The sequence below is a fragment of the Panthera onca genome, chromosome D3, assembly GCF_046562875.1.
Source record: "Panthera onca isolate mPanOnc1 chromosome D3, mPanOnc1 haplotype 2, whole genome shotgun sequence".
Taxonomy (NCBI): domain Eukaryota; kingdom Metazoa; phylum Chordata; class Mammalia; order Carnivora; family Felidae; genus Panthera; species Panthera onca.
Window position 1 is genome coordinate 73003871 of NC_138350.1, and position 26873 is coordinate 73030743.

The window sequence follows — 26873 nt, forward strand, 5'->3', positions numbered from 1 at the left end:
AGTTTGACATGATTTTACAAGAAAGCCTAATTTTTTGCATACTTTCTACCAACACATTCTTGTTAAATTAAATGTTAGGGATGATGATGGTTATATAAAATAAGATAATCTTCAATGTTTAGAAAATGGTATAATTTCTGAAGACACATTTCCCTATCAGCAGGTCATTAGTGAGGAAGCTAAAAATGCATGAAATGCATGAAATGTGAGAGGAATGTCAGAGCTGAAGATTAAGATGATAAAGATATCATACAAAAGTAGAAAGAAAAATAATTTTGGTAGAGTTAAGCAGAAATTCTCCAGTGATATTAAAAAAAAATTTTAAACCTTAAAGCTTTTTAATATTTATTTATTTATTTTGAGAGAGAGACAGAGAGAGAGAGAGAGAGAGAGCAAGCAGAAAGGAGCAGAGAGAGAGAGAGAGGGAGAGAGAGAATCCCATGCAGGCTCTGTCCTTTAAGCACAGAGCCCAACGAGGGGGCACAATCCCATGAACCATGAGATCATGACCTGAGCCAAAATCAAGAGTCTGATGCTTAACTTACTGAGCCACTCAGACACCCCAAAGATTGTTTTTTTAAAGAATAGAGTTATATGAGTGTATATATCTCCCTTGCAGAGAGGGGGAAAAATACCCTGCTAGAACAGAAAGAATGTCATAGAAAAAAGTATTTGTTACCAAAAAAAGTATTTGTTACCATGACTCAAAAAACTGGAAAATGGAAATCATTTTAATATAGGAAATGTGACCATGACTAAAATAAATGTAAAAGGTCTGGCAAATTTAATGACTTCATTTCTAAACACATAATGTATGTACACACATATATTTCACACATTAATATAAGCACATGCACATACACACCCCCTGAGCACACACTTAATTTAATCACTCAGATAAACAGATTTTGTGGTGGTGATGGGGGGAGGGGAGCAGGTGCTTCCAAAGGCAAGAAGACTCCAATGCAGCCAAGTGACGTTGAACGAGTTTCTTAACTTCTCTGAATCTCAGTTTAACCAGTTATGAAATGTAGTAATAACTTTCTCCCAGAGTAGTTTTGAGGATTAAATAAAATGAAGCATGTAAGCATGCCTAAAAAGAGATGAATGCTTTTGGTATGGATGAGAAAACTATGCTGTCTGTGTGGTTTAGACTGGTGATGTGCTTACACAGGTTGTTCAAGCTCAGGTGACCACTTTTTATAAATGGAATCAATTCATCCTGTTACATAATGGATTCTAAAATAGGCAGTGGTCTTAAATTTGCAGTGAAAGCCAGCCTACCCCTGCGTATATCATCCCAGTTAAGAACTTCATAATAATCACTGACTAGGACCAGACCAGAAATAGGCTAACCATGGCTCAAGCACTCACTAAATTCAAGTACGTGGTCAAATATCACAGGTCCAGAGATGCTTTTCCTGATTCCCATCACTCTCTAACATATTGTCATATTCTACACTTTTCAGAACACTTATTCTCCCCAATTGTTTATTTACTTGTTTATGTGTTATTATCTGTATTTTCAAATAAAGTATAAGCTAAATGAGGTCAGGGACAGTCTGTTCTGTGCATTACCCATATACTCAACATTTGAAACATTTCCTGGTACATCATAAAGACACATAACTATTTGATGGATAAATTAAATTCATGTGGTTTGGACTTTATAAAGCTGAAGTGGTTACTGTAAAATTCCTTGCTGTGAAGGAAAAGATTTATCTACAGAAGATAATAAATTTTGAGAATATATAAAGGCATTCATCCAATAGTGCCATAGTTTGAAGTCTTTTTGTAAAAGAAAACATTAATATATAGTGGCTTGAATCAAGCTATCTACAGAGAATCTGAGACAGTATTGAGAGGTGCTTTCACATCACTGCAAAGAGTCTGTGGCCAACCAAGAAGTTTCCACGAGGGGAACAAATCTGTTGCTTTCTCATATCATGCCAAGTGGCTAATCAGCAATTATTTGCTGAATTTTTGAGAAAATAGAAACATAGTACACTGGAAACAAATACATTGTTCTGGTAGTACCATTGATACCTTGATCCTGTGATGACAGCTGGCACTTCATTACGTGTGACCCAGAATCCAGAACCACAATGCAGTGAAAGCCCAGAGACAGGTAATCTCTCCAATTAAAATGTATTACCAAAGTGCAGTGAGTAAAGCAAGAGGGCACTGGAGCCAAAACAGGCAGATACACCATTGGAACAGATTTCCAACATGAAAGTTCAGTTTAGGATAAAAGGCATTTCAAATGCATGAAAAAAGCCCAGACTTCTCAGTAAAGTGAGACAACTAAAAAGTTAGATCCCTACCTCACACCAAACTTCATGAATTACATGTAAACTTGGATTTAAATGAGATTCCCAGTCCAAAATGGGAATCTGAGAACATGTGTTTATCATCTCCCCCTTCTTATATTTTATTAAAATAATAACAAATGATTTCTATGTATTAAAATCTCTTAGTAATAGAGAGGGGGGAAAAAGACTATCAGCAGATTGGAAATATGAGGACTGAAGGACTGTTGACTGCCAGAGCAGAGGCAGCTGCAGGTGGGCCTGTGGCCACTGAGGGAGATGACTGATCCTGCAGAAACCTAGAAGTCAGAGAACACATTATCAAAAACCTGAAAAATGGATATACTCTGAGTTACCAATTCCACTTCTAAAAATGTATCTTAAGGAAGGAAGTAAATATATAAATGATTAGTGATCTTTGTATAAAGATGTTGAATTCAGTGTTGTTCACAGAAGCAATACTGAGGGGTGCCTGGGTGGCTCCGTTGGTTAAGCGTTCGACTTCTGCTCAGGTCATGATTTCGCAGTTCATGAGTTCAAGCCCCACATCGGGCTCTGTGCTGACAGTTTGGAACCTGGACACTGCTTCAGATTCTGTGTCTCCCTCTCTCTCTGCCCCTCCCTGCTCATGCTCTGTCTCTCTCTCTCTCTCAAAAATAAATAAACATTAAAAAAATTCAAAACAAAACAAAACAAAACAACAACAACAAAAACCCCACAAATGTAATACTGAAAAACAATCTAAGGTCCAACAATAAGGAGTGAGTTAATTAAATTATTGTAGATCAATATAGTGGCCATTTAAAGATAATACAAATGAAATCTGTTTGGTAAGCATAGACTTCTTGATATATTGCTATATAGAGAAAAAGACTCCTTGGCATGGTCTCTTCCTACTTTTCCAATGTCATTCCATGCTATTACATACTACTCTCAGATTAGAAGCAATCACAATGGCTCCCTGTCCTTCTGCCTGACCTGCCCTACCACCCAGTTTTCCACTAAGCTCAGATTAAAACTCATTTTCTTAGAGAGCTTGCTCCCACCCACCAATCTAAATCTTCTATCCAGGTGTTCTCTCTCAGAATACCTTGTTCTATTCTGGCAGAATGCTTCCAAAATATTGCAAGTTACGTGTTCATTTATGTGTCTGTCTCCCTCTCTAGGCAGTAAAGTCCAGAGTGCAGGGCTCACTTATGTCTATTTTATTCAATATTGTTTTCCCTACCTTAGCATCTACATCATAGTAGCCACTCAATAGGTACTTATAGAATTAACTACAAGATTGATGATGTGAGCAAATGAGTGAAATGAATAAAAGCTTAAAAATACAATGAAATAGGGGCTCCTGGGTGGCTCAGTTGGTTACGTGTACGACTTCAGCTCGGATCATGATCTCACAGTTCATGAGTTGGAGCCCTGCATCAGGCTCTCTGCTGTCAGCACAGAGCCTGCTTCGGATCCTCTGTCCCCGTCTCTCCCCACCCCTCCCTGTCTACCTCTCTCTCTCTCGAAAATAAATAAACATTTAAAATAAATTAAATAAATTAAATAAATAAAAATACAGTGATATAGACATTATGCCATAAATAGTCTATATGTTTAATACCTATGCACACATATGTACCAGCTACATGAGTCCCATAGAAAAACAGATATACACAACTGTGCTGACTCATGGGTGGCAGGTTTGCATAATTTTCTTATTATATTTGGTTATCCATATTTCTTAATTTATATAGAAACGAATGACTATATATTAGTTACATACAAATCATAAAAGAAAAAATATTCCCTCAAGTAACATTTGCCAAAATGTTTGCCAAAAGTACACAAAGCTGTGAGGAAATACCCTTAGATACCTTTCTTGGGAGGAAGAGGCTCAAAGGGATATGAATCCCATCATCTGAGGCCCCTTGAAACTGACCAGCCGTTACTGGGCACCGGAGAGGAAACCAGTTTTGAGCCAATTATTCCAGAAAAATCGTCACATTTTTCAACTGCACAGAGATGCAAGTATTTTTATCAACCAGTCACATGTAACCTAAAGAAGGTGAAAATCTAAGAAAAGCCCGAGGCTTCGAGGCCCCAACCTCCAGGACAGAGAGAACAGTGGTCCTCTGGGAAGGTCGACATGGCAAAACACGGCAATGGTTACAAAAGTTAAGACGTAAACGTATTTACGGCTCTTCACCTTATTGTGATTTGTTTGGGGAAAGCAGAAAGAACGCGACGGTGCGAGAAATGGTGTGGCAGTGTGGTGGGAGTATGGTGGTGCGGCTCTTCTCTGGGCTACCCTGTGGGGGGAGAAAAGCCCCCAGAGAGGAGAAGAAATCTAGCGGAAGTCAGAGCATCTCTGTATTCCTCGGGACAGGAGTGCATGGCAGGAAGTCGAAACACAGAAGAATGAAGTAGAAAAGCTGACCCGTCCAGGCGGCGAATGATGAGTCTCTGACAGAGAAGGAAGCGGTGGCTCTGAGCACCGGCGAGAGCCCAGGTGGACGCAGCTGTGGCATCTTGGGCACTCCAGCCACCCCTGTGTGGGCTTTGCTGCACTTGCTGGGAGGTGGGGCACGGCCGAGCCTGGGTCTGTAGCCAAAAGTCTATAAAGGGCCTCCCTAGTGAAGCGTAGATGAGCGGGCGGGAAGAAAAGCGTGTTTCTGATGGTAAATTATGAAGCGTTATGCTAGGCTTCAGGTTTCAAAACACTGAAAAATAAGAAAATTACAACAGGCTTCTTGAAGTGGGTGAGCCCTGATGCAAAGGGCGGAAGCCGCGATCGATGTGAAAGATAAATGAGGAGGAAAGAGAGGAGCACCTGGGTGGCTCAGTCAGTTAAGCGTCCGACGTTGGCTCAGGTCAAGATCCTGTGGTTTGTGAGTTCGAGCCCCACCTCAGGCTCTGCGCTGACAGCCTGGAGCCCGCTTTGGATTCTGCGTCTCCCTCTCTCTGCCCATTGCCTGCTCACACTCTGTTTCTCTCTCTCAAAAGTAAGTAAACATTAAAAAAAATTAAAAAAAGAGGAGAAAAAAGGACATCTCAGGGCAGGAAAGAGACAAAGATAAAAGACAGCAAAGCCCGCTACCTGGCTGGGTCTGAATTCACACAAGGTGGTCTTGACCAGGCTTCTAATTCACGTCCACATGTTATTTTGTATCTCCCCAATATAGCAAGCATTCTGGAATATTTGGGTGAGCTTTCCACAGTTATTTAATAGTATTTAATGTTATAAAATAATGTTTAATACTTTAATGTTATTAAGAGTACCTCTCCCACAAATCTATAATTTCTTATGCACAGAAGACACACATCTACCCACACTCACAAAAAGACGCTCATATATACACACAGACACAAGTACACTCACACAGAGATACTCAGGCACAATGACACACACACCCGTGCACACACAGACTCACTGTGTCACAGTGGCACACAAGCACACACGACACATCCACACACAGGCTCATGGAGACACCGAGAACCCACACACACACTCACCCGCAATCAATCATACTGAAATATACATCACATTCCCTCCTTACCTGGGCTTCAAGTATGTTAACTTTTTCTTTCAGATTTTCAATCCTTTTATCTTGTTCTTTCAAATTAGTTTTTAATCCTTCCATCTAAGAATTAGGAAACACAATTGGAAGAATCTCGTCAGACAACAGGGAAGTTACTTAAGTCAGAAATTGCACAGGTTTTTAGGGTCAACTGGCGCCCATCAAATTAAAAAATTAAATCCCAAAGCATTAGCGGGCTCAGCAGGTTGCAGGAAATAGCAGGGCACATTGGCACCTGGGGAGGAGAGCACGTGGCAGTCCTATTAAACACTGTCATCTTTGGAAAACCTGTTTAAACCGAATCCAGCGGGCACTCATCCTGTGGGAAGCAGCTTTGGCCATCACTGTCTCCACAGCGTAACGTTTTCCTACTGAGGGTACAGAAGTGGGTGGCCGTCACGCAAGGCCACCGCCTGGCACGGGGAAGCTCCCCGAGGCAGAGATCTGGTCAGCCTGCGGCATCACGAGCTGAGCCTGCTTTGCTTGGGAAGAAAAGCATCTGCCAAGAAACAATGCGGAACTGGGGAGGTGGGGTATGAAGACCAGAACAGAGCGGGAAGAGAAGAAACCCAGGGGTTCTAAGGCCGATTCCGCCACTGTCATTTCTGTCACTGAACTACTCTGACCCTCAGTTTTCTCATCTGGAGAATGAGAATCTGGGATACCCTCTAAGTCCCTCCGGGCTCTCAAGTGCCATGACTCAATTCTCTGCGCTTTTGGTGAGGTCCTAGCCAAATGTTTTATTTGTGTTGGGGTGGTATGAGAGGTATTCGGAAGGATTCCTTTTGGAAATATTAGGTAGTAAAAAATGATGGAAGGTCCAATTTTCAGTTTAAAGCAGAGCCCTCAAACCAGATCAATAGATATCTTGAAATAAACTGGATGCGTACACAATCCACCGTCCATCTGGCTGCTACCGCAATTACCTCTTCTCTTTCACCTGCCAGGACGTTTCCAGAGAAGAATGGCCAGGCTACACCCCTGTCCCCACACACCTACTAAGTAAATTTGCTGTTTATGAGGTTATAAAAACACATCATCGTGTCCTCAGAAAGGGCTGAATCTTCTAACCTCCAAAATCGTCTAAAAAAACAGTGTACGTTCTCCGGCTCAGAACCCCTTTTAAAAAATCATGGAAACAACTAAAGAGCAGTTAAACACAATTTCCCAAATATCTTCATTGAGAACACTACAGGTGTTGACATAGAGACAAAAGAAGGCATTGAACACAGGGTCATGCTGCCTGGGAATAAAAAGGAAATGTCAGCGGGGAGAAGAATCTCACTGCTTGTACGGTCCAGACAAGCTGCCTGTATTCGGTCTTCGCACTGTAAACATCCCGTCTACCAGAGAAACACACTTGATTAATCTGACCTCCTGGATGACGCTGCGCAGGTTCTGATGTTGGGAATGAATCACAAACTGCAGATGAGAGGTCTGCTCCTGGAGAAGGGCAATCTCCATTTGAAGATCGTGGCAACTGGAAATGCAAAAGGAAAAAGAAAGAGATTTGCTGAGGCACGGAGCAGCTCATTTTTACAGCTAAGCTGCCAGACTGTCCTCACACACGACCCTGTTACTGGGCATCACGTGGGAAAGACGCTGGGGGCCCCATGTGCCACACAAGACACTGAAGATAAACAGCCACAAAGCGGTCTCTGATGAGCTCAGGCACGAACTTGAATGAGAATATCCATTCATGTCAACGCCCTCCTGGCCATCTGTGACTTCCCTCCCTCCAGAAGGTAGTTGAGTCAACCTGTATTGAGCCAGATGAAGCACTCACATATCTAACCTGTCGTGCCTATGAGCACCCACAGATCTAGAACTCAGTGGGATGCACAGATAATTATGTAAGGATAGCAGGGCTAGAATATGGGGGGCCAGGAATGCAGACTTTATATACAATGAGAAACCAATTTCTAATGATACACAGTTGGTATGTGTTGTGGATTGACTGTGTTTGTCTTTTATTATTATCATTATCATTATTACTATTATTATTTCGGCTTCCTACTTTGGGTGTTCTACCACCTATAAATAGAGCATAAAAAAAGGAAATTAAATTCCAGCTAATATTTTGAGTCCACGTCAACCATTGTGAAAAAAAGATGGATGATGTTTGAATTTAGATTATTCATACTTTTCCAAAACTCCATTTAGGTAACTGGAACTGATTATACAGCTTTTGACTTGCCAATATTTTCTTCTTGCCAATATTATTTTAGTTTTGAGGCAGCATGCATTGTGGCCAGGTCACCAAGCTTGGAAGCACTGTGACAGTCCATAGCAGATGGAATAATCCCTACTTTCATTGCTTTACAGGAATATACTTAAAGAGGTAAGTGAATATGCTTGGGAAAATAAGCTTTTACACAGTAATATATTAATTTTTGTAGCTATTAAGGTTTTATAGTTAGTAGCCACCACCAATGAGATTGCAATTCTGATTTTTATAGCGTCTACAAACATTGCAAAGGTCATGGACATTCATGTGACACTACAGAACATATTCTCATTTGAAAAAAAAAGAGAGTTTCATTTTGTTTCACATCATGTACTAAAACATTGCTTCTCAAACTTAATATGCATTGGAGGATCTTGTTAAATCATGAGGGAATCTTGTTAAAATGCACCTCTGATCCAGCAGGCTGGGGTCGGGCTTGGGATTCTGCTTTTTCAGTAGGCTCCAGGTTGTTGCCAAGGAGTCTGCCTGCCCATGAACCACTGAGGTTGGCTCGCTATCTCCTACTGTATAATATACTCTCTCAAAGCCAAGTAACTTGCAGGCAACTTGTAATATTTAAGACAGTCTTTTCATTGTTCCCCTGTTTTGGTTTTGCATGAGAGAGCTTTAAAAATAGTTTGTTTCACTGTAGAAAAAATTAATTTCTATAAAACTACAGAAGTTCTTGCATAAGTACCAATATTATATAATGTTAGCCGTTACTCTGTACTTATCCTATGGAATTAAATAATATATGCTATAAAAATACCATGCAATTACACAAAATATATGTAAAATGTAGTTCATTATTGTTCACAGCATAAAAATTGGAACGCTAAATGTTCATCAACAGAAGACTAATAAAACAAATTATGCTAGATCCATGCCATTTTTATTTTACATATACATATATGTTACAGAGATAGGCCAATAGACTTGACTTATATCAAAGATGATTCTGCAGAATTTTATAAAAAGGATGGTCTTTTCAACAAACGAAGAGACAACTTCAGTTGTTCTGAGACAACTCTACATTCATATTAAAAAAAAAAAAAAGAAAATTAATCCCAACCTCACCTCATAAGAAAAAGAAATTCCATGTAGATTGTAAATAAGCTGGAGACCCCAAAGACCTTTAGAATATAATATAGAAGAACACCTTCATGAATCTGCAATAGGCAAAGGTTTTTTAAAATAGCACTCAAGACAGTATTAGCCACAAAGTTAATTTTGACTAGACGAAAATGAAAATCTTCTAGTCATCAAATGAGAGGGTAGAGGATAGCCTCAGAATATTGAACTGAAATGACTAATAAAGGCATGTACTCGGGATCTATAAGGACCACATCTACCCATAAACAAGACAGATACCCCAGTAGAAAAATTAGAAAGGGACTTGAAGAGGCACTGCCCAAAAAAGAGGAGTTTAGGACATATGGGGCAGAGAAGGCAGACAAAGGTCTGCCCAACAGCTGGTGCTAAGACTCAAAACTGCTCCGGTGAAGAGGGAAAACAGAGAGAAGAAGAAGGAAGGAGGAGTCACTCAGGACGTCCTGGGAAATAGCGAGAAAGAACTCAGGATTCCTTACAGAGGCAGGCTGGCTTTGAATATTTATAAACTGTTCACAAACCCATAAGAAAATTAAAAAATAAAATATAAACTTGTAAAAATGTTGAAGACCAGTATTCAAAATGGTCTCATTGTGTCCTTCGATGACCCAAAACTCAGACCAAAGGGGAAAAAACGATGGTTTTAGAAGATGGGGCGGGGTGGACCTTACGCTCCTCAAAATATGAAGCTCAGGAAATTTCTCCACCTATTCCACGACGGTGTTACCATAGAAGTCACTGTAGATAAATAAAAACCTGAAAGAGGTCTCAAGTGGAAGAAAATATTTCTAGCAGCATTCTTGAAAACACAGGGCTTTCATTTCAGGCTTATCTGTATTAATACATAGAACAGGGACTAATATAAATCGGAGAAATTCTCTCTTAGGATTGTCCAAATATGTCCAAATATGAAACCTAGTCACCCACTTAAGGTCTTTAAGTGCGGGAATATACTGAAATCAGCTGCCATTTGAGCTCCCTTTAATCTCCGCTCTTTATCTTTCAGTGAAAGCACTCAACCTTAATAAAGAGGTACTAACGCAAAACAGCAGGAAGAAAACATTACAAAGGCCAGGCCTAGAAAAGGATACCAAGCCCTAACAAATATCTGATTCACGCTCTGCCTCCCAGTGTCTCAATACAAATATAAAGTAAACGCTGAAATTAAAATACCTTTGAAAAACTTACACTGGGAAGATGCAGGTGTATTTTTCCCTACTCTTCCCACTGAGTACAACCAAAAACACAAGACGACTCTGGAAGGTGGAGAAGAAGGCAGATCAGCTCAAGACCTGAGAATCCAAGGAACAACACAATGTTGAGTTCTTTGGGTTTTCTTTTTGCCTCATATATCCCAGACTCGGAGCTGAAAAAATCTGCAGCCTGGAAATGCCAATGGGAGCAGACAAAAAAATGCCCCATCAACAAGAGAGGAAAAGCTTGGCCCTATCCTTTTGAGGAGGGGAATTGGGAATCCTCTCTGCATTCAGAGCACCAATCCTATCTTTAACTTGCAGAAATGTAAAAACGAATGGCTTAGCCTTTAGTAATATGGGACCATTATAGCATAAGTACTTGGCGAGAAGCGAACCCTCAATCGCTTTGATGACCAATGTCTGCCAATCACTTGGCCAAAGGAAATTTAATTAATGGAGAATTGTCTCCAGTGTGTCCATTCATCAGGATACTTTAAAACCTATCTTAGGGTTAACTTACACCATCAGAGGGCAACATTATTCAACTGCATTGCCCTCTACTCCAAACTTACAATGGCTTTGACTGAATTGTTTTCTGACATCATGTTATTCTTTTGTAGAGGATTTTTCTGAGGTACAGCTCCTGTGTTTCTCAAAAGGATAACTCTAAAATGGACCTTTGTTATATCACAAGGCAGAGGGACAGGTTGGAAAACTGCCTTCTGCTCATAGACACACAGGGGAATTAGGAAACCAGTTCGAGGGAAAGTCTCCAGAGGTCTCCAGAAATGAAAGAAGGTCAAATATCCTCTATAGCAAAATGAGAACAGACTGCTCTAAGAATTCTAGAACCCAAGCTCCCTAGAGGCTGTGTAATTGCTTCAGTTAGAAACTCTGCTCTCTCCCTAAAAAGCTAAGAATGGATTAAATTAAATAAGGTACCTGGGGTTATTCTATCTGTCAACAGCAAAACACAATACATGCGGTGGTTTATTAGTGATGGTAGTAGAAATATGGACTCAACCTTGTTTTTAATGAGATGCTTCTGCCAAATCTCTTAACTCTCATTAAAAGTAACTGTAAGGGTTAGCATAAGGTATTATAATTATATGTTCATATCCATATACAAAAAAACTGTCACTTTCTCCTGAATTATAAATACCTAAAAGTCATCTTCTTTAGAGATGCTTTTAAAAAATTTTTTTATTAAAAAAAGTTTTTTAACATTTATTCATTTTAGAGAGAGAGAGAGCGAGCATAAGTGGGAGAGGGGCAGAGAGAGAGAGGGAGACACAGAATCTGAAGAAGGCTCCAGGTTCTGAGCTGTCAGCACATAGCTTGACGCGGGGCTCGAACCCACAAACTGCAAGATCACAACCCGAGCCGAATTGGGACGCTTAACAGACTAAGCTACCCAGGCACCCTGAGATGCTTTTTAATATTAAAAATACCAAGTTAGAACATAATGAATCTTTTCATCAAAATGGCAGAAAGTCATGGCACCCGTCAAACCCATCCTGCCTAAGGAAAATTTAATCACCCATACCCCCCTGCTCAGAGGAGCTACCACAGGCTATTTTTGGGGTAAGGGAAGACCACCCGTAGGCCTGGGAGTTGGTGCCTGCCAAAAGGCCATTGGTTAGGGGCACCTGGGTGGCTCAGTCGGTTGAGCTTCCGACTTCCGCTCAGGTCATGATCTCACAGTTTGTGGGTTCAAGCCCTGCATCGGGCTCTGCGCTGACCGCTTGCTCAGAGCCTGGAGCCTGCTTCGGATTCTGTGTCTCCTCTCTCTGCCCCTCCCCCACTCACGCTTTGTCTCACTCTTTCTAAAAAATAAATAAATGTAAAAAAAATTTTTAAAAAAGCCATTGGTTAGATGACAACACAGGGGATGGTTAACATGAGCGATCTGCCCAACAGGAAGTAGTATTAGGCCAGCAGACTCTTTCCTCTGCAATGTGAAAGGAAACTACAGAGAATATAAGCCAGCTGGAGAAAACCACTGAGAAAAGTTAATAAATCATACAGGAAAAACAAAGAGCGAAGAAGAATGAAACTGTAGAACACCCATGACTGAATAGGAGCAACAAAATAATCTGGTTTTTAAAAACACAGTTGGTGCTGATGTGTGGTCCTCCTGTCTTCCCAAGAGATGCATCTTCTTTATGGCCGTATCTATCCAATCTTCACCTGACAGAAATCCTCTTATTTGTGGTAGCTTAACCAAGTCTCTATTGCTTTAACCAAAAGCATCTGACACCTACTGATTTCACTTTCTTGTCATTTAGCATAGTGAATACCTCTACACACAGACAAGTAATAAGGAAGATAAATATTTGTGATGCCTACACTCTATGAAAATTGCATGAGCTTGGATGTTCAAACACCTCTCTAGAAACACAAAACATCCATTTCCCTCAAGATATTTCTAAAACCTCCCTAAGAGCTTTCTGAGAATTCCTTATAACACCTGCTCATATATAACAGAACAGAAAGAATAGCTCAGTTTGGTTTTCAAAATGGCTACACTTTGGGCTCAAAGGCTGACAAAAACCCTATTGTCAATAAAAATCATCTTTAAAGAAAAAATATCAAACTCAGGTTGTCTGAACTCTTAATAGAAAGCACACAGTACCAGCCAGCAGTCCTGCTACACGGAAAAACTCTCGCAGAAAAAAAAAAAAAAAGATACTCCACAGATTTACTTAGAATTATGAGTATATGTAATTCTGAAGACCTATGGATGTCTTCCACAGTATTTCCTTCATTCTCTACGAGATGCACAGTGCTGTACTTCACTCTCTTAGAAAGTCCCCTGCTGGGGCTCTATGCCTGTACACAAAGAATATGTGTAAATTAATATTAGCGGTATTCCAGTATGTTCTGAATACGTATGTGCAATTGCCAGGGTCAGCCCAGATCTGGACTTCGGCATATGTGGTCCAATACATGGATATGAGCCAGACAGAAGGCAGAAGTTTATGAAAGATGAGAAGAGAAAGACAGTTAATTGGAAAGGAAAGAGAAAGAGAAAAAAAAAAAAAACAACAAACCAAAGACTGAGAGAAAGAGAGAGATCTTTGAGTATATATTATTTTTTTTTAAATTTTTTTAATGTTTATTTATTTTTGAGACAGAGAGAGACACAGCATGAGCAGGGAAGGGGCAGAGAGAGAGGGAGACACAGAATGTGAAGCAGGCTCCAGGCTCTGAGCTGTCAGCACAGAGCCTGACGCGGGGCTCGAACTCATGAGCTGTGAGATCATGACCTGAGCCGAAGTCGGACGCTTAACCGACTGAGCCACCCAGGCGCCCCTTGAGTATATATTATTGAATAAATGAGAATAAAACTTTGTACATTCTGAGGTTCATAAAAATGCCTGCTATCCTAAGAAGCAACAGGTCCAGATGGGTGAAATAAGACCTTGAAATAGACTTGACTTTGAACATTATATTAGAACATATAACGACAGTGGCAGGTTTAGAATTAGAAGGGAAGGGAGGGGAGGGGAGGGGAGGGAAGGGAAGGGAGGGGAGGGGAGGGGAGGGGAGGGAGGGGAGGGGAGGGATGGGAAGGGAAGGGAAGGGAAGGGATGGGAAGGGGAGGGAAGGGGAGGGAGGGGAGGGGAGGGGAGGGGAGGGAGGGGAGGGGAGGGGAGGGGAGGGAGGGGAGGGGAGGGGAGGGGAGGGGAGGGATGGGAAGGGAAGGGAAGGGAAGGGAAGGGAAGGGAAGGGAAGGGAAGGGAAAAAGTGTGAGGAAATTTTATAGGTAATCAGTTATCACATACATGATGTTCCAGAGGATTTTTTTAACAGCAGTGAAATAATGCAGCAGCTGGGTGATATCCATGCTCCAGGTCACCCCTATACTAAGGGCTGTACCCTGTAACAGCTTGTGAATTATGAGTATTTGTAAGTCAGTCCAAAGAACTGAGAATACCTTCAGAGTAGTTCCTTCATTCTCTACAAAGCTGGGGAGCACCACAAAAGAGTCTTACAATTCCACTTGTAGGCTAGCCTGCTTGATGCTGGCTATAGCAGAGACCCACTGACAAAATCAGAAGCATCAGGGGGAATGAAAGCCTCAACAGCAGCCTCTTTAACACCCAGGGTAAACAGGGAGGGAACAGGCTCTTTCATTCTTCAGAAGGATTAACCCTGCACCAGTCTCCCTGGACCTCCAGGGAACCCTGCTGCTGATTCCCCAGGGTGGGGGGGCACGTGGCTGTTAATATTAAGCAATCTCCCTTCATCCTGCGCTTTCAGTCTTCCTGTCTCCTTAGAAGGTGGGAGCCTTCTGTACACTGGCCAGTGGACCAGCAGAGGGGAAAGGGATCAGGAACTGCTTTAATAGGAGGCAGATTTGCAAACCTTTTAGCATATGTAGCGTTGGATTGGAGTTGTAGCAGCTTGTTTTCCAAAGACAGTTTTTTTTCTAGCAGTGTTCTCTTTTCCTACGAGAAAATAAGATACAAGTTTATTTCTCTGTGTGTGTATGTGTGTGTGTGTGTGTGTGTGTGTGTGTGTGTGTGTGTGTTTGCTAAGTCATTCTTGCAAACTGTTCACAAAAGATGCTTCTTATACTATTAGAAATATGTTTTGAGCTACAGAGTCAATTTCAGCTGTTACAACCCACCCCAGGGAGACCTGGCCAGACATTTTCCTGTGTGGTTTCCAAGTAGCTCGGTGACAGGTCAAGACAGGTTGTCTTTACTCTCCTCACTTGCCTGGAGACTTTTTGCTCCTCTTCCAGTCCATAACCAAAGTGTACCCAGCTCAAACTCCTGCCCCCCTCCAGCCCATCCCGAGTGCAAACTGCCAGCTCGTCTCTCTCTTGGCATTGGCTCTCCCTCTGTTCCACCTGCTTCTCCTACGTGAGACTGAGTGGTTGGTATCCAAGGACACTACTGACCTTATCTTCATAGCCCTACCTGCTCACAGGGCATCTGTCAGAAGGTAGAAAAGTAGCAAATGAATTTTTAGTGAAGGATCAAGGCCACAAGTGATAAAGTCACTTTCTAGTTAGAATACAAGAGAAATGTTGACATTGAGAAAGAAAAATGTAAAGAAATACCTTAATGCTATTATTAAACCAAACTCTTTCCACTCAAAAGGAATATAACAAGTCCATGAAAAATCAAACTGGGACGGTTGTGTTCTTTTTTATATTGAACAGTAAGAGATTGGTTGACACTTTACAAGGCTGTTTAAAAGCATTCCGGCTGCAATATTTACACGGGTAAAATACAAGGCAATGTTGTAGAGCAAAAATGCAAGTATCTTGTTGGACACAGACTGACCTAGTTACACTGTGACTATGTAATTTTTGCCAAGGCTTTAACCTTTCTGGGCCTGATCTCTGTTAGGAAAAATTAGCCAAAACTTGGAAATCAAAACAATATATGATTTTAATGTCACATTGGGTCATTGTTTAATAACCTGACCCAATTCTCATGGAGAATTTCCCTGCGTTTATGACTTCATCGTTTATGATTCGATTAGAGCCCCGACTCTGTGAAGTTGCACGTTCATTTGTAGATTTCTGCCTGGTAGAAAAGAGAAGCCCACAGGTTATGGTTTAATTGCCTCAAAGCATATTAACCAGCCTTGTGTCTAACCTAGTAATCGATTCTATATTCCTTTTTTCAAAATGCCTTTTAATAGCCAGTTTCTCAAAATCTTTTAAACCAGCTTTACCATTTTATTGGTTCCTTATTAATGAATAAGTTGAGTAAAACATCTGACATATATTCATTTTATATTTGTTTGAGTCATGTTTCTTTTTTTTTCAGTCATGACTCTTTGAACTTCCCTGAAATTGGGATAATACTACCTATATTGAAATGTTGAGATAATTGGAGATATTATATGTGAAAGGTCCACATGCTTCTCGGACATATATTATGACCTCAGTTTATAATCTGAAGGTGCCAAACACTTAATATCTTATGTGCTATTATTTTTAAAATTTGCATTAACTTTTTTGGATTTTTCCTGTAGCATTCCTGCCACATATGGAAATTTCCCTTGTGTCACCTAGTTGTGTTCAAATTATTTTTGAGGGATCACAAATATGCCTCATAATCTTACTGGGATACTTGGATCATTAAAGAAACACATCACTGATAATATATTTTGATTTTGTAGGGAGGAAAATGGTGTTTAACAAACATCCTAAAGGACTTAACTCTCAATGGATCTTCATAACCAGAGTTCAAGCAGACAAGACAACTGGACAACTAAATGTTCTGCAGTGGCCAATGCTGCAGCATGTAGTTTGGGCTCTTAATGCTTCCTCTCTAACAACACAGAAAATCATACCGCACTGGTTAGCACTTTTTCTCAGTGTCCTCTGGAAAAGGAAAGGAGTTCACAGCGCCACCCAGTGGACAATCCACTCTTCTCAAAAAAACGGTACCTCTTGGGAGCTCAAGAGTTCCCTCGTCCTATTGATCAAAGTGGAGTAGACACCAATTTAAATAATTGCCATATGTTAACATCTAAATGATTTAGGAACCGCGTATATCATTTTTATCTGACGCCAGAGAAGACGGGGGCATAATGGAAAGCATTTTGAACTGGTAACTGGAGGACAGTGGAAATCGTTCCTTGCTCCCACTGTCCTCGTTTGTAAAATGGTGATGAGGAACTAGGTGGTCTCAAAAGCACCTTTGAGCTCTAAAATTCTAATAGAGCTAAATCAATGACACTGGAAAACAAATATGATGCAACAGAATTGCACTGCTAGCAAAAGGAACATATGCCATATTAAAATGTTCTTATTGGGCGTTTTTGCTGGCTTATCACTATGTTTATGGAATTCATTCTCACTGCATTCCTGATTAAAGTGGGGCAGATGGTGAAGGTTTTAAGTAATGTGTTCATTACCAGCCCTCATACCACTAATGGCTACTTACTGGAGCAGTGGCTTGTTCAAGTGAGTAGAAAATGAATCCTTCTCCAGGGGCCACCCACTACCAGGGCAATATTTATCAACCTTTGTTGGGGGTGTTCATTTTTAATTTTCATTTCCTTTTTCTTTTCGAACTCATGTCTTTTCCCTATTAACACAAAAGTCTAGAGTTCCGTCTCCTCTCATTCTGATACCACCCCCCCCCCCCCCGAGGAACCCTTCATCACAGTCTGTTTTCTCAGTAACCTTAAATCAAGAAGATGGTGCCAAGCTTTGTTTCTTATAGTTTTATTTATTCACTTGTTTGTTTTACAAATATAACACACCTTGAAACTAAAAATATTTTTTAAAAACTCCTGCACATTGCCCTTCTGCTCCATCCCCAACTATCTCTACCTCTCTGAGATTCCAATCGGCTCCACTCTAGGAAATCACTGAACTAGAATATTCTAGAAGGCTACTGCATGACCATGAACCATGGGCATCCTGTCCACTTACTCTGTCACAGAGCACCTAGAGACAGACCACCATTATGGTTCGATATCAAGATAAATGCTAGACTACCACTTCTCAAAAATGCCTGCCAGTATCTAACCTAATCAACTTTATTCTGGAGTACATTCCCCTACCTTCAATAGGGGTTTCTGCCTCCCTGGGGACCCCTAGGAGAATGAATGAAGAGAGATGTGGGAAGTTCCTTGAGTCCCACACAACACAGATGTACTACACTGCAATCTCTACAAAGAGACTATGTCTGGTTCATTCACAAATAGATATCCAGCCTCAAGCTCTGACTGTTACATGTTAAGTCTTCATATGTTTGCTGAATAAACAGTCAAGTGAATATAACCCAGAATTCTGAGATGAACTCACATCCAGTACAGATTTCGCGGGGTTTTCTGGAATTATATTCTGCTGTTCTTTTGTTAATTTTCTGAGTCTGAAAGCTGGCCACTACACCTGACCCAGTGTTACTGGGTATGAGGTGATCACAAGTCCAAATTTAAATGAAAGCTGGTTAATCAGCTCTGTTTGCATTCCAGAATTGTCTTCCTTTCCTAAGTGCAAACATTCTTTGTGATTAGTTTGCTGAACTATTTATTACAGGATAAATATTCTAACGCTACAAAGTATTCATCCAAATGTTAGTTTGTTCAAAATATCATAACTATAAACTGTCACACTGCCTGCAAACCAGCTGCTTGAGGACATTCTAGCCCAATGTATCTGGCTACGGTAAAACATTCTGTAACCCACCCCACAACACAGATGAGCTACGTATTAGTATTACCAGATTCAGTTAAATTTGGATTTATTCAATTTTTTGTGATTGCCTCACAGGAACTCACAAGTTCAACCAAACTCAGTGTTATAAATTAAATTCTTGGGAAATACGTAGAAAAATTAATCAAATTTCCTTTGGCCAGACACCTGAATATTGAAATGTGATTCTTTTGAAGTGACATTTCAAAAGTGACATCAACTCAAGCAGACATAAAACAGAACAAGGCTGAGAAGAGAAGAGGCAAACCAGGGAATCATTATAATAAATATAAAACTTTATTGGGCAATATTTACCAGAAGTCAAAGTCTATATTCTTTTTTTTTTTTTTTGAGATTTTATTTTTAAGTCATCTCTACACCCAGTGTGGGGCTCGAACTTACAACCTCAAGATCAAGAGTTGCACGCCCTACCAACTGAGCCATCCAGGCGCCCCCAAAACCTATATTCTTATCTACCCCAAATTCAGTTTCAGGAAGCACAATTTTCTATTGGTTTGTTTTGCTACTAAAAACCCAGTATTCCTTGGTTTGTATTCTAAATTCTAAGGAATGCATACTTAAGTTTATGTGCTCACCTTTTGTATATATTTAGAGTGCCAGCTACTCACAGGCATACTGCATAAAATTTTTAATAATTTTTGTTCTGTCACTACTCTTCCCTAAGTTGTCTCTTACGGAAGTTCCAATTTCTACACAATGTCTTTTCTTTTCTTTTCTTTTCTTTTCTTTTCTTTTCTTTTGAGAGAGAGGGAGCATGGGAGAGAGACAGCAGAGAGGGAGACAGAGGATCTGAAGTGGGCTCTGCCTTAACAGCAGAGAGCCAGATGTGGAGCTAGAACTCACGAACCGAACCCTCGAGATCACAACCTCAGTGGAAGTCAGATGCTTAACCGGCTGAGCCAGTCAGGAGCCCCAGAATGTCTTTTCTTAATGTGAATTCTATCTGTCCTAATACAGCCATAGAATTTTACAATCCTAAAGTGAACTCAGATGGCCAAAAAATGGATACTTCACTGAGTCTAATACATAGAATTAGCCTATAGCGATCCTCTGTATTATTACTAGGAATAGGCAGACTTTGCGGTCATTTCCATTGCTTCCATTCCCAGCCTCGCCTGCTTCCCCTGTCTAAGCCATACATACACTCAAGAGAGAAAGTAACAGTGATATGAGCAGTATCTGTAGAGGTCAATCCGTGACAGTACAGATCATAGTAAGTGTGTAAGGGGAAAAACCAACATTATTGGGTACTTTCTAAAGTCTCAGTAGTGGCAAAGCGTACTTTCACCTAATGTCTTACTTATTTTAGTGTTATTTTCTTACATTCTCTCCCCAGCCCTGTCAGGAAGAATCCCTTTAATTCTCCATGGGCTTACCTTTTCCATCCTCTGTACAAGGTTCTCCAACTCTGTGATTTGATTATGTTTTTCTTCAAGCTTTTCAGCAACTTGATTCAGATTTTCAACATGTTGTTTCAGTTGTTGTTCCTTTTCAAGTTTGTTAACCTTTGGTCAGAAAAACAACTGTCAAATGATTGTTTTTATTAAATTTATACAGATATTATCTCCCTGTATAATTTTGAGTAGCCCCCAAAATTTAATAATGCACACGTGATTCAAATTACTGTTTTGAATTTAGTGTTTTCCTTCCAAATAAACCTGATGGGCTACAACAACACTAAACCAATGTAGACTTAATAATATACTAGAATGTTTACATTTGTTACCATAAAGCATGCTACCAGAACTGGTATAAAAAAGAGAGATACTAATGTAAGAAAAGTGAAATTTTTGACTTTTCCTCAATGAAACTTATCTACAACAAAAATAAATCTTACAGGGGCATCTGGGTGGCTCAGTCAGTTGAGCGTCCGACTCTTGGTTTTTTGGCTCAGGTCATGATCTCATAGTTCGTGGATTCGAGCCCTGTGTCGGGCTCTGTGTCGGGCAATGCAGAGCCTGCTTGGAATTCTGTCTCTCTCCCCCCTCTCTGCCTGTCTCCTGCTCGTGCTCTCTCTCAAAATAAATAAGTAAACTTAAAAAAATCATGTATGTTCAAGTAAAAAATGTTTTATTTTTAATCAGAAAGTGCCATAAAAGCAGAACAGTGATTCCCCACTGTGTTGGGGGTTATTCCCCAGGCTGACAGCAGGGGTTATGTTAGAGATCATAGATGTGAAGGCTTCATCTGGCTCACTTGCCAGTGTCTCAGCTGACTCCTACAGACATGCGCGCGCACACACACACACACACACACACACACACACACAGTCACTGTTTGTTCCTTTTCCAGTCCTAGAATACATTCTTCAGATAAAGGTTCATTGGTCCTAGAATATATACTTCAGATTTAAAAACAAACAAATATAAAAGTATGCATGTGTGTGTGTCGGGGGGGGGGGTCTATGATATACATACACACATATATACACATATACATATGTATGCTTTTAAAATATTTTAATTTATATAAGCTCTATATTAAAATATGAAATATGTAGGGGTGCCTGGGTGGCTCAGTTGGTTAAGTGTCCAACTTCGGTTGAGGTCATGATCTCATGTTTTGTTAGTTCAAGCCCCACATCGGGATCTATGCTGACAGTGTGGAACCTGCTTGAGATCCTCTCTCTGTCCCTCCCCACTCACATGTGCTCTCTCTCTCTGTCAAAATAAACATTAAAATTCTTAAAAAAAATAAAATACAAAATATGTATTTTAAAATATAAACGTACACATACATACATTTTTTGTTTGTTTTTTTAATTTGAAGAATGTATTCTAGGGTCAAAACCATTTTGAAACCATTGATCTAGCCCAACTCGTTCATTGTGGAGACAAGGAAACCCAACTGCAGAGAGGGAGAATGACTCTTTCTAGGTCATCTAGTTAGTCAAAAGCAGAACCGCGAGAGGAGTCACTGGCCAGTGTCACCTGGCACAGCCCTGATTTCCAGGCAGGGTGTGTTCCAGAAGGCTCTGGGCAAGGGTGGCAACATAACAGCTCAACAAATGCAGGTACCAGGCTAAGCAGGGGTGCAGGGAGACCAGCACAGAAGATGGGCATCCTGCCCACGGCTTGCCAAAGTCACGAGGCCATTGCTTAGTTCATGTCTAACCCCCCAAAAAGAGAGGCATGAACCCCCCCCACACACACACACACACACTGGGGTGTTAATTCTCCAGTGAACCAGCTGCTAACTCAGTACCTTGAGGAAGTGTTTATCATCCTCGTGTTTCTTTCTAACTTCTTCCGACTGTGTTTGGTAGATTTCAAATAACCTCTGTGCCACGTTTCTCAGAGCCGCCGCTCCTGCTTCTCTGGAAGCTTCCAGCTAGGAAAAGAGGTCACTGTGTTATGTTTTGACATTTACAATAAAAAGGGTTAAAGGCAGAACAGTTTGGCAGGCAATTAAAAGCAGAAAGGCCGGGGGTGCCTGGGTGACTCAGTTGGTTAAGCATCCGACTTTTGGTTTCGGTTCAGGTCATGATCTCGGAGTCATGAGATGGAGCCCTGAGTTGGGCTCCACACTGAGCATGAAGCCTGCTTGGATTCTCTCTCTCCTCTCTCTCTGCCCCTCCCATGCTCACACATGCTCTCTCTCTCTCTCTCTAAATAAATAAATAAACTTTAAAAAAAAGGTTGTAACTGTACCATTTGCACCCTCCTAGACAATGGATAGGAGTAAAGACACTATTATCTGGTAAGAGGAAAATGTAAAATGAGAAGCAGCCTATTTAGGGAAACTGTCATGCAGAAGGATTTGCACTGGCCAGGCCAAAGCAAAGCTCCACAGCCCATGTCCCGCATTTAGAGACTGCACCCTTCCAAGAGTTCCACGGTGCCTTATCAGCTTATACACTTATTTACAGGCGTTTTATCATCGATGCCCACAACAGTACTAAAATATGCATTTTCCTGAAATAGCGGTGGGACAAGAAGGAAGTATGAAGGGCAATAAAGCTGAAGTGTCATGCATCTCTCAAGGATTTAACTTAAAGAAATAAACAGGGATGGCCACAAAGATTTACCGTCATTGCAAGGACTGCATACATAATAAACCAAAACAAACAAACAAGCAAATAAATAAATAAATAAAGCATTCAACAATGGATTAATCAAGTAAAATAGAGAGATCTTTGACTCTGAGTGCTCTAATTAATATTTATTAAACATGAAAGCCTTTAAAAATTTATTTAGTACGAACACTTCACATGAGACCTATTTGAGGGTAACGACACCATATTAACTACAAGTACAGTATTGTACAGCAGGTCTCTAGAACGGACTCATCTTGCACGGCTGGAATTTATACCCGTTGGATTTTTGTGAGATCTGATTTTCAATAGTAAAAACAGTCTCCAAAATAAACCCGTGGGATTTATGAAATGGAAAAGTGTTTCTCTACATTAGCTGAGCATACTTCTGGGTCTACGGATACATAAGGATGTCTGTCCGCTCTCACACATCCATGAAACCTACTGTCTCAAAGGCCTAACACTACAAAAATTTAGAAATTTCTCCCAGCAACCATACCTTGATTTTCAAGACTTCATTCTCTTTGTTCATTTCTAAGAGCTTCAGGTCTTTTCCTTTCATCCTTTCCACGAGCAGATGCAAACTGCAATACGAGGGATCCATTTCAGAACCAGAGCCGCTGTGAATGTTTGGGCAGTGCTGAAATGAATAAACATGAAAATCAGAAACCTTACTATTTCTTTCCTCTACAAACTTTGACAGCAACAATTGTCGCTCACTATTCCATATGCCAAAAAAAGATCCAGGTTGGCACAAAATAAATCCTTTGACTTTCGAATACCAATGAAGAATTCTAATTGAAGTGGCTGGCCTCTATATTTGCTCAAATTTGATTAGATTCTTAGATTAAAAGGAGGTAGACGTACATCTTTTGTACCTTTTATATTTCCTACAGTTTTAAATTCTTTTTTGAAAGTTTATTTATTTATTTTGAGAGAGACGGACAGACAGACAGATAGAGGCAAGGAGGGGCAGAATCCCAAGCCTGCACTGTCAGTGCAGAGCCCGATGCAGGGCTTGAACTCACAAATCGTGAGATCAAGAGCCAGACAACTGACTGAGCCACCCAGGCACCCCATTCCTACTGTTTTAAATATACCATTAAGTCATTTTTTAAGAGCTAAATGGTATCTACAAGGCCAGTTGTCTTTTTTTTCTTTTTTAATCTAAGTCGTAGACATAAATGCATTTTGCTTATATTGTATTACAAACTAACACAATCAGACTTAAGAGTTACAATACATAATATTCAATGTTCAATGATGCCTACTGCAATCACCACATAGTACATTTCCAGAGATGTCGGGACTGAATGTTACTGCCTGTGTGACTCCAAGTAAACTCTAGCCTACTGAAAATACACTTAGAACATAAAATAAATCTCATCTGGAATCAAGACATGTGGAACTGGAAAGGGAATATGAAACCATCTAACTCAATTACATCAATGTTGCAGATATGAAAAATGAGGTACTGAGCCCAAGTTTACATAGTAAGTAAGTGGGAGAGCCCATGATACAGCTTCTTGAGTATCTATCCTATGCTTTCTGCTCTTCCAAATTATTTCAAGATGCACTAAGGAATTATACAATTCTCCATAGCCTACAATTATATAATTAAAAAATAATAACTTCTATTTTTAGTAAGCATCTATCATGTGCCAGGTAATCTTTTAGATGTTTTGTAAATACCCCTTTGTCTGAATGCTTAAAACGCTAGAAGGCACTATGTCCACTATGTCCAGATGAGAGTTTCACTAAGAAGTCCAAGGTTATACCTAAAATAAATACCAGAACCAGAATGAGAATCCAAGCTTGTTTAACAAAGCCAATATTCTTTCCAATACAAAATATGGGCTACATTAACAGAAATAAAAAAACAAAAAAGAAGGGGGGGGGTACCTGGGTGGCTCAGTCGGTTGAGTGACTCAGTCGGGTGACTCTTGGGTTCTGATCCCATGGGTCAGACTCATGGGTCATGATCCCATGGTTTCATGAGTTCAAGCCCCACGTCAGGCTCTCTGCTGAGAGTGAGGAGCCTGCTTGGGATTCTCAGTCTCCCTCTCTTTCTGTTCCCCCCGACCCCACCACTCATGCTATCTCTGTCTCTCTCTAAATAAATAAATCAACAACAACAAAAAGAATATAGTGTTTTAAAACACACACGCAAAGATACAAAACAGAAATATGGTCACCATAATTCTGTCATGGTTTTTTTTTTCTATTCCAGACCCTACTCTATACTCTTACTCTCTCTATATAGAGTAGGAGTTATTTTGGTTTTTACTTTGTTAAAGAATACTTGCTGGGAAGACTCTAGTAGAAGGTAGATTGTGGGCAGCAGTAGATACCGACAAAGGTCATGGATCAGTGCATCTCAAACTTTAATGTGCATATGAATCACCTGGTGAGAGATCTGGTTAAAATGCAGATTCGAATTCAAGAGATCTGGGGTGGAGCTCCAGATGCTGCCTTTCTAAGGAGCTCACCAGGGGCACCTGAGTGGTTCAATCCCTTAAGGTTCCAAGCTCAGGTCATGATCTCATGGTTCGTGAGTTCGAGCCCCATGTCAGGCTCTGTGCTGATAGCTCAGAGTCTGGAGCCTGCTTCAGATTCTGTGTCTCCCTCTCTTTCTGCCTCTTCCCCCCCTTTTTCTCTCTCTCAAAACTAAATAAACATTTAAAAAAATTTCTAAGGAGCTTCCTGATACTGCTGCTGCTGCTGGGACTACAGCCCTCACCTTAAGAGCAACACAGCCCTAGATCATTATGGCTAGATTCCTACAGGGACACTGTTCAGATATTGCAAAGGGCAGGGGGTGGGGGGGTGGGGGGGCGGCGGGGCAGCAGCTACTTAGATGCTGGTACTTGTCTGCTGACCATCTGAGATTTGAGATGACCAGGGCAGACACATTGGCAACACAATTCATGTCCATTCCTAAGAAACTACTCCTATCAAGGTCACCAACAACCTCCCAATTGTTATATCCAATGGTCAAGGTTCAGGCCTAAATTTATTTAGCTCATAGGCACCATTTGACATAGTGGCCCCTCCCCACTTTCTGAAACCTTTTTTTCACTTGTCTTCAGTGCCTCCACCCTTTCCTGTTTTTTCTTCTAATTCATTAGCTTCTTTTCCCAGCCTGATGTGATGCTTCTCCTTCTTCTCCTTCTTGAGTGTTGGGTATCTTGGAACTCAGTGGTCAAATTTTCTGTTATTCCTATCTACACTCACATACTTGGTGATCTCCTCCAACGTCAGAACTTTAAATGCCATCCTTATTCCCAAAGTCTCTGCCCTATGGCCTAGACCTTCTAGCCCAGACCTCTACCTTGAAACCCAGAATCAGATACTCAGCACCCAATAGAAACCTCCACTTAGAGGTCTAATAAACAACTCAATATAACCAAAATGGGATTTTTTATCTGTCCCATCATTCACAAACATTAACCTTTTTTTCCAGCTCTGAGCACTTACTTTAAGAAAACATTTGGGGCTGGTTGTGTTAGTTTGGGAGGTAGAGAATGATGAAGGGAACTATGTTTATGCCTCATATCCTATGTTCTGCTTTCTCTGTGGCCATACTACATAGTGAGCAACATTGACATTGACAAGGTGCACTTGGCTCAGATGAGCTCTAACCTGGCATAATCCAAACAAGGCTAAGTATAGATTGCTTAATGTTAGGCATATAAAGCCAGCCACAAGAGAGAGGGTGCATTTAAGCTTACCAATTGTCTAATCACTCGACCAAATGGCCTAATAGCTTCAACTCTGTGTCCACTGGTGTGACTGAGGTGAACCTAAAAGCTTGTACCTCTATCAGTTTTTTTTGGAAATGTTGCTGCCATATATCCTGACTGGGCTGACATCTCCTCATATACTTTAGACAAGTAAGCCCATTTAGAATATTCAAGAAAGGTCCAATCATTGCAATCTGAGGCTACTAATAACATCTGTGGTTAAATATTTCATACAAATGCCTATTAACATCTTCAGATACCGACAAAATATTTAACGCTCAACATTCAAAGCTTCAAAGAATAATTTAATAATTATCTTAAAAAGTTATTTAAATTAAGTTTATACTGTTTTATGTTTATTTACTGAAGGAATAAAGTGGTACATGTGAGTAAATTCATTACCTTTGTTTCTAGTTTGTGATTTGTACTGTTACGTCCTACTTCGTCTTTAAAAATTTGATTTCGGATCTTTTCCAAAGTAGTTCGGATCTA

At 40.5% G+C, this 26873-nt stretch overlaps 1 protein-coding gene across 3 annotated transcripts in view; it reads right to left on the minus strand.

The window, feature by feature from the left end:
- Nucleotides 1-26873, minus strand: part of CCDC68 (coiled-coil domain containing 68) — a 49105-nt gene that overhangs the window by 6490 nt on the left and 15742 nt on the right. For 2 of the 3 annotated variants that reach the window (XM_078435221.2, XM_078435220.2), the window contains exons 4-10: nt 26784-26870; nt 23138-23278; nt 21810-21935; nt 19982-20110; nt 14780-14862; nt 7250-7355; nt 5855-5938 (exon numbers count right to left, since the gene is read on the minus strand). In XM_078435221.2, the coding sequence (XP_078291347.1) occupies nt 5855-5938; nt 7250-7355; nt 14780-14862; nt 19982-20110; nt 21810-21935; nt 23138-23278; nt 26784-26870 (756 nt within the window). Of the gene's footprint in view, nt 1-3958; nt 5018-5127; nt 5293-5854; nt 5939-7249; nt 7356-14779; nt 14863-19981; nt 20111-21809; nt 21936-23137; nt 23279-26783; nt 26871-26873 lie in introns of those variants that run through there. The other variant, XM_081790832.1, reaches the window with a different exon arrangement.